This window comes from Urocampus carinirostris, chromosome 3, assembly GCF_059441175.1.
Source record: "Urocampus carinirostris isolate Australia breed hairy pipefish chromosome 3, RoL_Ucar_1.0, whole genome shotgun sequence".
In the NCBI taxonomy this organism is placed as follows: Eukaryota; Metazoa; Chordata; class Actinopteri; order Syngnathiformes; family Syngnathidae; genus Urocampus; species Urocampus carinirostris.
The window spans coordinates 42091570-42108124 of NC_142351.1; the positions used below are offsets into that span (position 1 = coordinate 42091570).

Sequence of the window (16555 nt, forward strand, 5' to 3'; positions counted from 1 at the left end):
ATGATCGCAGCAAGGCTTTAGGGCTAGGACCTTAGCTTGGCCTTTTGGCTGAGAGTAAGTGTCCCGGCTCCTAGGCTTTGTAGCGTATTATGAACTGACCGATAACGGATAATGGATAATGAATAACGAAGATATAACAATAACCCTTAAAAACCCCAAACCCCCGCACTGTATTATAAGGCGCATGGTCAGCTTTTGAAAAAAATAAAGGCTTTTAGGTAATAATAATAATAATAATTTGTCATTTGGCAACAAGTTATGATATCCAATCCGCTGACCCTATATTTTAGAAATAATCTAAGCACTGATATTATATATTTTGATTTTCTATAAAAGTAATAACACAACTTTGTTGTGTCTCCATAATGCATGCAAGAGCTAAGATCAGATCAGTTCAGAATGTGTACCTGCTATGGTACTTTTCTCTCCTAGACATAGACAAAGTGTACTATACATATTCTTATGTAATAGGCCAAACATTTTGTTTGCTTCATGCACAGACGCTGCCATACTCACAAACAAGAAGATCGTTCGTAGGTTGAATCTGTTCTTAAGTTGCTCCAGTGCTATATTTTGTATGGAATGTATGTTGAAGGTTTATATAAGTAAGGTTAAAGCTTCTATACGTAACCGGTATTGTTTTGAAACTTAAAAATAAATGTTTAATAAAATAATATGCTCTATAACTTTACAAAGCTCGCTGAGTGATAAAGCATAGTACTGAAAAAAAGCTACACACTAGGCGTTAACATTCTGTGGTCTGTGAAGCCCCTTTGAGACTCCTTGTGATTAAGGGAGTCGGAAATAAACATGACTTGACTATAAAGTTAAGTTTAACTTACTTTTGCATATTACTCCTGTATTGGCCAACTTGCACTGGCTCCCAGTCCACTTAAGATGTGACTTTAAGGTTCTCTTATTAACATATAAATGTTTGCATGGACTTGCACCCTCTTATCTCTCTGATTTGATTTCCCCCTATGACTGATGAGTCTGCGCTTGGAAAATGCCGGTCTACTTGTGACTCCGAGAGCCAAGAAGTCTGCAGGCTTGAGAGCGTTCTCCATCCGGGCCCTGGTGCTTTGGAATGCCTTGCCTCCAGAGATAAGATCTGCAACCTCAATAGAAGTTTTTAAATCAAGGCTTAAGACACCCTTCTATTCCAAAGCTTATGATTGATGCCCACCTCATATTCTGGTATTGTCCTGTCTTTTTCCGACTGCCTGTCTGGTGGTGATACGAAGGAGAAGGACGATTTGAGATGAGTCAGCGGACCAGCGTTTGACCTGAAGCTTGTGAACGCCTGCATCGACTTTCTGGACTAGTTTACAGGCTGGGGGCGTCGCTGCTGTCATGCACCTTCCTGACAAATTTTTAACATGTTCCCTAGTGTTTACTATGTTTGTGTACTGTAATGCTAAATGTAATTCACCCTGGTCATCCTGAAAGGGGGATACCACTTGTGAGGTCCCGTCTCAAAGTTTCTCTTTTTCCTCACGCTGAGGTTTTGAGTTGTTTCTTGTCCGCATGTTGGTTCAAGATCAGGTAATTGTGTCATTGTAATCCTGTGCAGTCCTTTGAGACATTTTTGTGATTAAGGGCTGTATAAATAAATTTGACTTTACTTGACTTGGCCAAAAAAAGTCTTCAGACCATTTTCTCTACCGCATCAAGCTTTCTTATTCCACCTTCATTTCAAAAGAAAAGGCACGGCTTTTCTCTACAATTTACACCAACCATTTGAATGGATGCACAAGATATTAAACAATAAAAATGTCAAAGTTCTTAGCGTGCTGGAGATACAGTATAGAATGTTTACACACAAACTAGGAAGGGGAAGCGGATTTCTTCTTCGGGGTGGATGCTGGGTGACCTCTCACAGCGCCACCACACGCTGGTGGGGACAGAAAGAAGCACTACATTAATGTCCTATTCTCTGAAAAAGGTTCACACAATACAAAATATAACTTGCGGCAATGTCCGGATATTTTTTTACATCCCGAAAAAAAATGTTCGTATGTACCGTTGCTCGTAACTCTAATGTTTATAAGTGGGGAGCGTCTGTAGTTTATCTTACGTGCATCAACATTTGTACATTTTAATGACTTTAAGTGACCTCTATTGTTTATCGCCAAGATAATTACACTTGAAAAGAAGGAGCACTTTTTTTTCCACGCCAAGGCATGTGATCCTTTCAGTATTGTAGCACTTTTATCACAATTTGCATTTGTTTTAAAAAAATCGTAGCTTTTGATAAATATGATCTACGGACACTTATTAAATATTTTTAACATACTCTAAATTGATAGTGAGCCGGATCAAATCATCATGTGTTTGCCAAGCCTGTTTTATACAGTACTTTTATTTGTTTAACAAATACATGAGCCTGTAAAAAGTGTTCATTGATTTCAGTGTATAATTGTATAATAATTTTAAAAATGAATAAAATGAAGGTTTCTATTTTACTCCATCATGGGTTCATTCAGGAACTCCCGTGATAAACAAGGCATCACTGAATCAACACACAGTAGATCGCAAATTTTATCGCGTATCCAGTTTTAGGAATCTGTAACAGATGCAAGATAAAAGGGAAAATGTTTTGTCATTATGTCACATGATGCACTGAACACCTGATGCTATCCTGAGACCCAAACATATGCTTGCATTCATGTTTCCCTACTGTTTTGAATACAAGCATTGCTTTCGCCTCTTCTATGTAAAAAAATCATTAAAAAATGTCATTCCTGCCTTATGGGGAAAAAATCCCCCCACAGCCTGAAGCTTGGCTTACTTGGCATTGACTGTAGGTTGATTGAATGATTTCCTGCAGGAAAAAAACACAGTCTACATCGTTTGCATAATGTGATTTGTTTAATATCCCTTTAAAGATAGTCAAGCATGAGACTTGCCTGAAAATTGGAAGTCGGTGCATGAATATTAAAGTGATAAGAATGCTTAATGAGGAGAGGTCTCCCCATCATGACAAATAAAGACGATGACGTCAGTCACGAGCTGCTGCAAGTCTCAGCAGTGACGTCACCTTACTGGAATTTGAACAGGGACTTTCCTGAGCAAGTGTTGTTAGAGCAAATCACAGATGAGTAGATAAAATACGCATTATAAGAACGCACACACACACTCAAGAGGGAGAGTTTATTTTTTGATGAATAAAATTTGCATTAACCCCTTTTTTATTACATGCTTTGTTTTACACAAGAAAAGAGAAGGAATGTCAGACAGAAAGCAGCAATAAGTGTGAAACATTGTAAATATTGAAACTGTTTAATTCCGGGGTCTCCAACATGATGACCGTGAGCACAACACAGCCCCGTAAAACACTTGAGTAGCCTATGGACAGTTTCTAAAAATAGATTAGCAGTGATGAGTCATCCATTTTTTATAGGAGATTTGATTTCTACCTAGCCTGATCTTTTAATTGTTAGCTGAGCCTATTTTAACTCATAATTACAAACTTACAAACATAGTAACAACAAAGTGATGAAGCAGAAATCACGGCTATGATAGTTCAAACCAAAACCACACTCGCCAGACTTAATCCATCTGAAGGGACAAGAACGGAGCAGTGAAATCAGTGAAGATCATGCAAGCGCTCGTTACTTCCATCTTCCTCTACGCTTGCAAGACACGGACACTCACAGCAAAACTGGAAAAGATGCTCCAGGAAACTTTTAGACATCAGCTACTTGGCCCATGTGTCAAATGAAACGGTGCGCATCACCATCAGAGGGCATATTCGACCCTACGAAAAACTGTTGTCAACTGTGTAGGAGAAGACTGCAGTGGTATGCCCACATCACAAGATCATCAGAACTGGGCAAGACTATTATCCATGGCACAGTTGAAGTGGACAGAACGAAAAGGGAGACCGAAAAAAAAATGGACCGACAAAATCAAGAAATGGACAGGTGGGTACTTTGCAACAATCCAAACTCAGGCCAGGAACCGTCAGCAGTGGAGAAAACAGTCTATATTTGTGTTTTGGGTGTTGCCCCGACGAACCAGGCGGTTAAGGGATCCATGAACATTATATCAACAATTGAATACTTTCCCTGCCACATAATATATTACCAAACAATTTGGAGTGGGGCAAGCACTGATGCCAGCTGTCTGTTCCAATACCAGCTTATTTAAAGTATGGGTAATCATTCCCATACTTTTTTTATAGACAGAATGGTATTTTATTAAACTGTGTGTATGTAGTATCAGTATCAAGAACTACTCCTGATTTGGGTTCCGATATTAATCTCACGGATATTTTCTCTACATGATAACAGATGTGATGTTTATTATGCTATTAGTATTCTAATACTACCAAATATTGCTTCCCACCACCAACTGTGAACTTTCATTTGAAGTGGCTTATAATGTTATACATGATGTAAAAACATATACTTCTCTTTCAAATAAAATAAATATGCAGGTTGGTATAGTGCGTTCTAAAGATGCTGACCATATAGGGGGTGGGGAACATGAGGAAAAGAGAAGAGTTTTATTTTTTGTGTGAGGATGCTGGAGGCGTGCACAGACGCCAGGGGTGTGTTCTGCTAGCTGCGAGTGCATGCGTGCGCGAGTGAGCGAGGCAAGCAGTGAGAGTGTGAGCCATGTTGGATGTGAGAGAAGGTGTGAGTCCGCTGCCGCTTCCACGCAGGTCTTGACGCACACTGCCACAGCGGGTAGATGCCAACTCTCCAGGCTGAGGAAGACACGGAGGAGCCTGGGGGAAGGGTTCAGGCGCTCCTGGAAGCGGACTGGAAGACAGATAAGTGACCAGGGAAGAAGGAAGGGGGAGACGCTCTCTTTTGCGGAGAGAGGTGGAGGAGGAAAAGGGGAGGGAGAGACCGAGAAAGGAAGGGGCTAAATGGCTGCGCGGCTGCCGGGCTTCTCCCCGCTCTTGGCTCCGGGTCTTCACCTGCTTCTCTTCCTCGGCTCTTTGTTGTCCTTAGCCCCGTGGATGGTGAAAGCGGCAGGGGATTCCAAAGCAGGCACGCTTAGCCCCCATCACAGGGATGCCGGTAAAACCAGCATGCGTGGAGGGCAAGGATGGGAGCCGCCGGGAAACGGCAGGACACCACAGAAGGGGGGAGGACAACCAGCGGCATGGGGGACCCCACAGCCAAGGAAGGAGGCATGGGATGGAGTCAAGACGTTTTGTGGAAGCGGAGAGGAGTCACCAATACTCTCGCTTCCTTATCTCCTCTCTGGTGTGACGCGGAGAAGCCGCTTGAGGTGGGGGGTGGAGAAGGGCGTTGTTCCGCCTTCCACCGCGGCTGTTTTGAGCTCCTTGCCGGTTCAGAGTGGGCAAAAACAGACAGTACAATGGACTAGCGGTGAGTGCACACCGCCACGACCACACCTAATTCAACGTGGCGCAGCCTTTGTGCGAACATTTGGCCTGTGCGACGGATCCGGAAGTGGAAGTAGGAGTGTCCGGGGGTTGTTGGAGAGGGCTCGTGAGGTGAGAAGACCCAGAGCCCCCTCAACTCTCCGCCGACTATCACCAGACCCCGTGCCTTGTCGCATACTATCCCTTTTTGGATACAATTCAAGATGGACAGAGGCTTTCAACTTTTTTAAACAGCCTACATCTTATGTTTTTCAACATTCAAGTTATCATTTCCAAATGGTAGATAGTGGTGGCAGAAGGGGGGCTGGCAATTGTTCTCATTTAGGCAGACACAAGTGTATGGACCCAAGCAGAATGAGAGCAGGGACTGAGAGAAGCCGCAGGTACAAGCGCATCAGGGGCCAGAGTGACAACTGCTTGGAGGAGGAGGAAGGGCAAACATGTAGTTCACCAACAATGTTTAGGTGCCAGGAAATGGCTGGGAGAGGAGGGGGCGTAAACCAAGGCAACAAATGCATGAACTTATCTAACTATGCAGATGATGATTTGGGTTTTGCCAGCTTGACTCGACAATTCAGGGCTGATAATGAGGGAATACCGGCTTTTACAACAGTGAGGCAAAGCAATGAAGTCCTAAAAGAGAGAAGTGAGTCAAACAGTGGTTGCTTTTGCAGTGTTAAAGAACAAGTAAAGCCTCATGGATTTCTAACAGAGTTTTTAATATTTGGTCGAAGAGGAGTTAAGGGGAATCCCACCCTCCAATTTGGACGAGGTAGCAGAAGAGACAAACAAGGCGGGCTTTCTTTACAAAATAAAATACCTCAAAGCTCAGAAAAAGACATTGAATCCCCTGAGATTTTTCCCCTGTCTGTTGAAAAAGTTAAAGCAACATCAGAAGTGTCTGAGTCAGCATTTTCTATGCACGAAAAACACTCAACCAAGCTAAGATCTGTGTTGCAACATAAACCCATTTTACATTTAAAAATCGATTTTACCAGTTGGTCAAAGGATTTGGCTCTTTTACCCCTCTCTGTGCATGATTCAGCACTCAGGACAGCTCCTCTGAACGTAGGCGTGTTTAGGTGGCATGGATTCAACATGAACAGTAATAACAACAATAAGAAGGAGAGCGCACAGGATGCAATACCCAGTTTGGAAGAAACAAAAATAACTACATCTAGGGAGAAAAGGCGCCTGTATGATGTCAGACCATTAGAAAGGCAGCAGATGGGGGTTGAGGGGGAACAGGGAAGGGAGGGTGAGGGTGAGACTGAGAGGGAAGGGCTGGAGGGGCCTGCTAGAGGAAGAAAATTACAGGTGGGGGAGGGCAAGTTAATGGGAGGGAGAGCACCATGGGGAGAAGAGAAAGATGAGAGGCACAGTGAGAAGGGGACAACAAAGCCAGGCCAAACTGAGGATAGAAAAGTAGAGGGAGGGTTGGGTCAGGATAGGTTCAGTACCACTGCCACCATAACACAGTCTGATATGGAAAGATGGAAGAAGGAAAAGCAGACTGATAAAACCGCCGTGGGTGAGAGTGATCCAGAGGAGGAAAGCGAAGAGAGGCACAGTTCAAGAGGAGAGAGGAGCTTGCAAAGACTGATAATACAGGCAGAAGAAAAATATTCACTGGAAAAAAAGGCAAACACAGTTTTGATGCCGTGGCCTCGCTCTCGACGAGCAGCCAACAGACATCCTCATTTCTCCCTGTATAACTACCAAGTACAGATAGCTGAAAACCAGCCACCTGGGACCTCCGTAATTGTCATGTCTGCTACTGACCCTGATGCAGGTGATGCAGGCAGGGTGGGCTACAGCATGGCTCCTCTTATGAATAGCCGCTCGTCTGACTACTTCCACATCCACCCCGATACTGGTCTGATCACATCCACACATATTTTAGATCGGGAACACATGGATCTTCACTATTTTAGGATCACAGCAACTGATCATGGCTCTCCTCGTCTTTCTGGCACCACCATGGTAGCCATTACCGTTGCAGATCGCAATGATCATGCTCCTATTTTTGAGCAGACCGAGTACCGGGAGACTATTCGGGAGAATGTAGAAGAAGGATACCCCATACTTCAGCTAAGAGCGACCGATTTAGACTCCCCAGCTAATGCCAATATTCGTTACCGCTTTGTAGGCGACTCAGCTACAGTTGGGAGAGCTGCTTTTGAGATAGACCCTCGATCAGGACTCATCACAACTCGCGGAGTTGTTGACCGAGAAGCAAATGAGCACTACACACTCCAAGTAGAGGCAAGTGACCAGGGCAAGGAACCAGGAGCACGGTCTGCCACCGTTCAAGTTTTTATCACCGTTTTGGATGAAAATGACAATGTGCCACAGTTCAGTGAAAAGCGATACGTGGTGGCAGTCAAGGAAGACGTGAGGCCTCACTCTGATATCCTGCGTGTGAGTGCCACGGACCAGGACAAGGACAGTAACGCCGCTGTTCACTATAACATTATTAGTGGAAATAGCCGAGGCCAGTTTTCAATTGACAGTGTCACAGGGGAGATTCAAGTTGTGGCGCCTCTGGATTACGAGGCAGAGCGGGAGTATACGCTCCGTGTCCGTGCGCAAGACAATGGCCGTCCGCCACTTTCCAACAACACCGGCATCGTAAGCGTGCAAGTGACAGATGTCAATGACAACCCGCCCATCTTTGTCTCCACACCCTTTCAAGCATCAGTGCTCGAAAGTTCACCCGTTGGAAGCTCTATCCTGCACATACAAGCCATTGATACTGATGCTGGTGACAATGCACGTCTGGAATACAGATTGACTGGCACAAGTCCCGACACACCGTTTGTCATCAATTCTGCAACGGGCTGGGTCACAGTCAAATCTATTCTTGATAGAGAATCTGTTGAGCATTATTTCTTTGGTGTGGAGGCCAGGGATTATGGAATGCCACCACTTTCTGCCACTGCAAGCATTACAATAACCGTGATGGATGTGAATGATAACCACCCAGAGTTTTTGAAAAAAGAATATTACGCCCGCCTGAATGAAGACGCTGTAGTTGGAACGAGTGTGGTAACTGTAACGGCCATGGATCGAGATGTAAACAGTGCTGTAACCTATCAGATCACAGGCGGGAACACAAGGAACCGCTTTGCTATCAGCACTGCAGGGGGTGCCGGTCTGCTCTCCTTAGCTCTCCCACTGGACTACAAACAGGAGCGACGCTATGTTTTAACTGTCACTGCCTCAGACCGCACGCTCCACGACACCTGTCAAGTGCACATCAACATCACTGATGCCAACACACACCGCCCCGTGTTCCAGAGCGCACACTACTCTGTTAGCGTAAATGAAGATCGGCCGGCTGGGAGCACAGTGGTTGTCATCAGCGCAACAGATGATGATGTGGGGGAAAATGCCCGTATCACATACCTCCTGGAGGACAATATTCCTCAGTTTCGCATCGATCCTGCATCAGGTGCAATCACGCTGCAAGCAGAGCTTGATTACGAGGACCAGATGACCTACACTTTGGCTATAACTGCCAAAGACAATGGCATACCGCAGAAATCGGATACGACATACGTGGAGGTGAATGTCAATGACGTAAACGACAACCCACCTCAGTTCCTCAGCCCCAGGTACCAAGGAACTGTGAGTGAAGACGCTCCTCCCTTCACCAGTGTCCTGCAAATCTCGGCCACCGATCGAGACGCACATGCCAACGGCCGGGTTCAGTACACCTTCCAAAACGGGGAGGATGGAGATGGAGACTTCACCATTGAACCGACTTCTGGCATTGTGCGAACTGTTCGCCGACTAGACCGCGAGAGCGTGCCCTTTTATGAGCTCACTGCGTTCGCCGTTGACCGAGGCGTTCCACCTCAGCGAACACCTGTCCACATTCAAGTAACCATTCTCGATGTCAACGATAACGCGCCAGTTTTTCCTGCCGATGACTTTGAGGTTTTGGTTAGGGAAAACAGCGCTGTTGGCTCTGTAGTCGCCCAAATTACTGCTACGGACCCGGATGAGGGAGCCAATGCCCAAATTATGTACCAAATTGTGGAGGGTAACATCCCTGAGATATTCCAGATGGATATTTTCTCTGGCGAGCTGACTTCCCTTATTGATCTTGACTATGAAGCTCGCAACGAGTACATCATTGTTGTCCAAGCCACCTCAGCTCCTCTCGTCAGCCGGGCTACAGTACGGATCAAACTGGTGGACCAGAATGACAATAGACCCACATTGCAGGACTTCCAAATAATTTTCAACAACTTCGTTTCAAACCGTTCAAACAGTTTCCCCAACGGAATTATCGGGAGAGTCCCCGCCAATGATCCAGATGTGTCGGACCGGCTCTACTACACGATTGACAGGGGGAACGAGCTTCACCTGCTTCTGCTCAATCACACCAGTGGGGAGATCCGACTGAGTCGTAAACTGGATAATAACAGGCCACTGGTGGCTCCCATGCTGATCACTGTCACAGGTAAGAGAGCGTAAATGCCCGACGCGTAAGGGAAGAGTGGGTGGGAGGGGTAGTTATATGCTGTGACAAGTACCATGAACAGAACTGATGACCATGCAGTTTACTGTGCATGGGGGTGATGCCATTATTTATTTTTTTTGGGGGGTTTTGAATAGAGATGTATGTGATAATGCCTAAAGCAGTGCTTCTCCATCTTTTTTTTATTCATTTTACTAAATGTTCACTCCCCGGGTACAGCTTTACTTATGATCTTTGACTTTTCATTGTGCAACCATTTCTTCTTATATAGATTTTTCTAAAGATTATTTTTTCTTATTTTGCCATACTTTTACTTTGTTCTTTCATAGTAAACATTAAAAACTAATAATTAAACTGCGGAAATGTGTTTGTAATGGAACATAGATTATCCTTTTCATTTTGTATGTGTGTAATATATACACCCACAATTTAAAAGTTTTTGGTCAGTTTTGTATTTTCCATGAAAGTCACACTGTTCATTAATGAAATGAATCGCAAAAAGAAAAAGTGTAATCAAGATATTGAGAAGGTTATTTACCCTATGCACACTCGTCATTTAACCACATGACAACACCATGCTGGACGACAGTAGGAGGAAGTACACAGTGGACGAGGGCAGTAAACGTTACACAACAAAAACAGCTATACTAATCACCATTGACAATGACTAGTCCAACAAATATTGTGCAGCTGTATGATGAGGTGGCTCACCGTGTCAAAAATTGCAAAAAAAATTTTTTTTACAGAAACTGAGGATATCATTAGCGATGTTAGCTAGCGAGCGATGCTGTCCCACTCCTGACATATTGTCACATCTAAACAAATAGTCTACTCTGCCTGACTTCAGTCCAAACCATATGCAACACTATATTGTAAATGGAGCACCAGTGCTGATCTTATTATATTCTGGATGCTTACCAGTTCTTCGTAGCTGGTACAAGTTACTGTGGTTAGTTTTCACGACAAATGGATCCCGGCCTTTGCCTCGCGCCAACGTTACTAGAACGTCTTTGTATCAAAATTTTGGGGGATGTATTAGAACAGTAAAGCACTGTGCATTTGCACCTTGTATACAAATAACTTTTGAGCATGTTGTAAATATTTATTTTCGAGGAATTACGTTTCTGTTCTGAACGTTCGTCTCTCATTTTATCCATTGGCAATTTGGCAGTTCATTTTGGTGTAATAAGCCTTATGGTAGAGCACAGTTTTCAGTACATGTGACATTTGTAATTTTTCAGTTTTTTGAATACCTGGCTAATCACAAAAGTAATGGCAACGGTTTGATGCTAACATAGCTAGTTAGCACTAGCTAACTTATTATTTTGAGTGTCTTTGACTTGACTCGTGCGTATTTACCATACAATTAACATACAATTGCCCTGAAATACACCAAATGTACTGTTTGTTGCAAAACCTGGAAAATTTGCCACTGTTCCAATTTGATTCAGAAGTGGTACATTATAATCGCGTCAAAAAAATTATTGAGGAATGTAAGGAACTTTAATAATGCGAGTAAAATGAATGTTGGGTGTCATTAGAGATAATGTGTGTGTTTGTTGTGTACATTTAGATACAGCGCCTTTCTGATTTGCTCTGCAGAGCATTGAACGTGCTTGAACTGACTCACCGTGTGTATTCTCCCGCTATCTTCCCCCTCCGGGAAGTGACGGTTATTAGATTATAATGAAACTCCAGTCAGTGCCAGTCAGGCTCGGAGCAAAGCTGTCACTTTTTTCTTTTTCTATTGCTAGTGTGGGTGTGAATGTGTTTCTAAGAATTGTTTTCCTTTTTTAAAAACTCTTGTACTGTTTTCACACTTCAACAACAGTGCTTAGCGAAAGTATCACCTCTCCAAGAAATTTTCATGATATTTTGTATATATGTGAGGCACAATTGTGATGTGGAACCAAATTATTTCAATGTTTTAAATTATATTTACAATGGGGAAAAAAGAAAAGGTAGGTGTTGCAAAAATATTGACGCTCTGTTCTCTTAGCTCAGCCAACTGTTACCTGATGACTTCTCAATGATCCAATGTTGACCTAAATGACTAACAACGACAGACAGATTTAGTGTAAATGCACCTGCTCTGTGATGGTCTCAGAGTTCTGTGAACTGAGGCTCTGGAGAACAGACAGCATTATGAAGACCAAAGAACCCACCAGGCAGGTCCTGGATAAAGTTGTGAAAATGTTCAAAGCGGCAACAGTATACAGGAATTTTTCGCAACATTTACACGTTTACCAGAGCACTGTGCAATTTTATCAAAATGGAGAGAGCATAAAACCACTGCGAACCAACAGAGACCTGGCTGTCCCTTTTTAACTTTCATCCCAAACAAGGAGAGAAAGACTGAGAGAATAGCGTGATGACATTGGATGACTTGCATTCATCCACAGATGAGGTGAGACTATCAGGAGAGCAGAACAGACCAGGAAACCCCAAAGCATTCGTATCAGTTATTTATTTAGGGAAGCAATCAGGGCTTGCGGGAGACGAGATGGCTGTCAGCCGTCAACAGCGGAGCCGGAAAGAAGGCTTCGGATCGGGTGGCCAATCGGAGGGCGGAAGTCAAGCAGGTCGAGTTTACCGGGGCTGGAGAGAAGATCGTAGCGTGGAACGGAAGCAGGTCGGGTCAAAGGCAGGCAGGAACAGGTAAACAGAGTTCTAGGCGAAACGGGCAATCAGGAGAGTCACACAGAGTTACAATCGTAATACTCTGACGAAGAAGTCTGGGCGCAGCGTGCTAAAGAACGAAGCGACAACCAATCAGAAGGCACCCACATGATTGCTCCAGGTGACCAGAGTTAGCAATCATGACAGATACAATCTGTACATAAGACTATTACTTGACTCTACATAAAACTGCTCCTTATGGAAGAGTATCAAGAAATCCCTTTTAGCAAAAACATTATAAAAAGGGCCGTTTGGCATTTGCAAAAAGCCATAAATATGGCAATATGAAGAAAAAAGTTTTTATGGGCGGGGGCAATAATTTCATAAGTCACTGGATCTCAAGCATTTAGAACCTGTGCATTCTTTCTTTCTACCGAACCATGAATGCTGCTTTCAATTGGAACTTCTAGGAAATGCACTGTTATTCTTCAAACACTCCAGGGTTGCTTGCCGCCTTTCCATGAGATAGGTTGACTTCCCTCAAAACGTATTTTCTTTCACCATATTTGTGTTGTAAGTGTAGTATGCACTCTGGCTGTAAGCAGGGGGGGGGGGAAACTATGTATTTTTTTACTTTATGCATTAGTTGTGCATGTACTTTTGGTTTTCAGAGCACGATGTGTGTACTCTTATGCGGCTCAAAAGCTTTGTATTTCAGAGGGTATTCATGTGTTTTTGATAGTCAATAGTATCTGTGCTTGGCAGGGAGCACTGGGGCTGCACCCCCCCCCCTCTTTTGTTTTGGACTCTCCTATAGTTCTTCCTTTTAGAGTTAATGTATTGGTTCTCTGGATAATTCCCATGCTCCCGCATTAGTGTAGTTTAAATGTGTTGCCCATTCATGTAGAGATGGTTTTTACTCACACGATTATGCAGAAATAGCTTGCTGCAGGGTCAGCCACATGGACACAAATCATGTTTTTATTGTAGTTTGGCACCACAAAAGACGTCTGCTGAAGGTGACCTTCTTCAAAGCAAAAATGGGAGTGAGAGGGAACCAAAATGGCCATAAACAGCTTTGCTTGTACTCGCCAACTCACAGGGGCAAGGCTTTGCCGGAGGACAACAAATAATACCATTTGTTCTGGGAACATCAATGTTAAGATGTTTTTGTCAATGGTGCTGAACCGACTAAAAATGGGACGAATTGCCTTAGCGACACAATATTGACATCACTGGCTCCCTACATGTATTCCGTTCACAAATATTCTGATGTCCATTTTTTGGACGTGATTTAATGAAAAACATATCTTTTTAATACTGAAGTGAAGTTACAGTCAAAACATACCTGAATGTGATGGATGAATGCATGTACAGTATACTGTAGTGCTTCCATGACAGCTCCCAGTGCTTTTATAACTTTGTTCATGTTTGTTTATCCGTTTCCAATAAATGCTGTATCGCCTGACTATCGAATAGCTTTACTGTTTATCTCGAAAAAAAATGAGTTGTCATGCACATGGTTGTTTTTGTAATCAAACAATTCAGAAATGATGATTAAAACTGTGTGTACAGTAAACACAATGTTATGTATGTACACAAGTTACTCAAGTCCTGCTAAAAAGGAGAATCTGACTCTCTCAAGTAATGAGATTTTTCTGAATACAGTGATACCTGTGAATGTTCAAAACAAATAGTATTTATAAAAGTAATGACTTTTGACATAATATGTATGTAGTTGTAAAAGAAGTGTGCCTATTGTTAAATAATATGTATGAATTTTAGAGTTTTTCTAGAAAAAGTTTTGATCCACCTGATAATGCTAATGATTATAACTGTGGTTGGTGAATCCTTTAATCACTAGGGTCTTGGACAAGTACATCCTGTCTGCACGGATCCCTCTCCAGGCCAACAGATGTTTCTACCCGGTCTTGAACCAGTTGTAGAATTGATGATACTCATGAAACATTTAGCCTAGCACCTTGCTCTATTGTTTTGGTTTGCTTTAAAAAGTGATTATCATCGTTGACAGAAAAACAGTTTAAGAGCGTTTCCAAAAGGAAAAAAATATATTCTTGATTTGCATGTGTGATAAATTAAAGTCACACAACACCAAAGTTCAACCTTTTTTTCAGGAGCTGGGTGCATCTGATCCAAGATCGTTTCTCGTAGCAACAATGCTATTTCCTGTGTGTATGTGTTTGCGCATACTGGTGCTCTTCAGTATGATTCTTCATAAACGTTTGTCCATTCCTGCGTAATTTTGAGTTGTAGCTGACTCAAGTGGTCAGGAAAACACCTCAGGTGAAAAGTAAAGTTGTTTTTTAAATCTAAACTTAAAACTCACTTCTACTCCATTGCATATGAATAATAACCTACTCTTCTTGTCGGCTGAAAAATAGTCTGTGTAACATAGTGTACTAATCTGTGAAGCCCTTAGAGACTTATTGTGATTAAGGGCTATACAAATAAAAATGACTTGACTTGACTTGACTTTTTACTGTATGTGTTCCCCAGCTTTGGACAGCAATGTCTTGAATTATAACACGTGGTACAAAATAATTATGAACTATTTTCTAATGCTCCATTCTTATTACACCTGAACATGCCTGTATTAAAAATCCACATTCAAATCAATCACATTTGATCACGTTTTCTTTTTTATCATTTAAAAAATAACGTATTTTCCTGACTGTAAGGCGCACTAAAATTAAAAAACATATTGGCCACCAAATTCCCAAAAATATGGTGGATCAAATTTGAAAGGCATAGTTACAATTAAATGATTCGGAATACGGTCTCCTCCTGCCATTGAGAAACCTATGGAGTGGTCTTCAAGAACCCTCTTGTGGTTAACATGTTAATTGTTTGTTGCTAAATTGAAACAAAAAGACGTGCAGAACTTGGATAACTCTTCAGATGGCAACTTTCGAACACTCATTGCAAATTCTCTTTTGTTGTTGCTTTGGACACTAATTATTAGATCATACAGAGTGCGTTTACCCACGCCCACCATAGTTATGGTATCCGTGTATCACACGTGGGGCAAATGGGGCGGCTGAAACAACAGCGAGCGACTCTTTGGTCCCTATTCCTGATAGCATAGCCGTATCATTTCTTCCTTATTGGGCAACTTATCTCAAAAGACATTAGAAAAGGGTCTCAATTATTATATACAAAGTTATAATCATGGCATCAAGGTGTCCGAACACGCTAATAACCTGGTAATGTTGGTGATCTATGAAGAAGTCGTCAGCCCCGTACCAACTTCACGTAGAAATTGATTTAGATTTTTCAGCTCTGACGGTCTCTTACTGCAAATTTAAAGCAGGGTATCTACATGTTGTTTTTCCTTCTAACAGACCTTAATGAGTTTTAGATATGTTACCTCACTCTTATTTCCTGCCATATATAATAGAAGCAAAGTTTTCTTTAGGGTGTCTTTGCAGATAACTTTATAAGTTCATAACAAAACGAACCCATTCTGGATTTTTTAAGGCGTGTCCAATTTTTATTTCATGGTAATATACTGAATTAATGTGGCAGGGAGGAGTTACACATCATGCTGTAAGGCTGGTAGGGTGCTGTGTTATAACCGACCAACAGCAGGCGACAGCAGCGTAAACCTCAATTTAATAAATATAAAACACTGCAGAACAAAAACTTAGTTCCGTTCCCATCAATCATCTTCACGTTGAATTGAGAGTGAGGGCCCCCGCATTCTTGCATCCGCTTCAAACACTTCTCCAGATACGGTTTTGGCAGAGGTAAAGGGACGAGCCACACCCCTACCAAACGTTCTTGTTCTCTCTAATCAACATTGCAAGAGTCAAGGACAGATCGTAAAACCCTTTTTGATACCAAACACTCTACTTACAAATGTTTCAGGTTACAAAGCTACTCCTAGATCGAAATACATTTGTAAGTACAGGTACCACTGTACAGGCATGCAGATAACTTTAGATACAAAGATGGATGACATTAATCAGCAGCCACCGGCTGTCGTCATCCCCAGGTTCTGATTGGCTGTGGGATCTATTAATTGTCCGTAAGTATGAAGCGTATTGTAGTTATTTAAATTA

The 16555-nt window shown here is 42.5% G+C and overlaps 1 protein-coding gene across 2 annotated transcripts in view; it reads left to right on the plus strand.

Annotated features, from left to right (window-relative positions):
- The first annotated feature begins 4871 nt into the window (after positions 1–4871).
- celsr3 (cadherin, EGF LAG seven-pass G-type receptor 3) overlaps positions 4872–16555 on the plus strand; it is a 143429-nt gene continuing 131745 nt past the window's right edge. Inside the window, exon 1 of one of the 2 annotated variants that reach the window (XM_088331916.1) lies at positions 4872–9836. In XM_088331916.1, the coding sequence (XP_088188042.1) occupies positions 4880–9836 (4957 nt within the window). In that variant the 5' untranslated portion in view covers positions 4872–4879. The remainder of the gene's footprint in view (positions 9837–16555) is intronic. The other variant, XM_088331918.1, reaches the window with a different exon arrangement.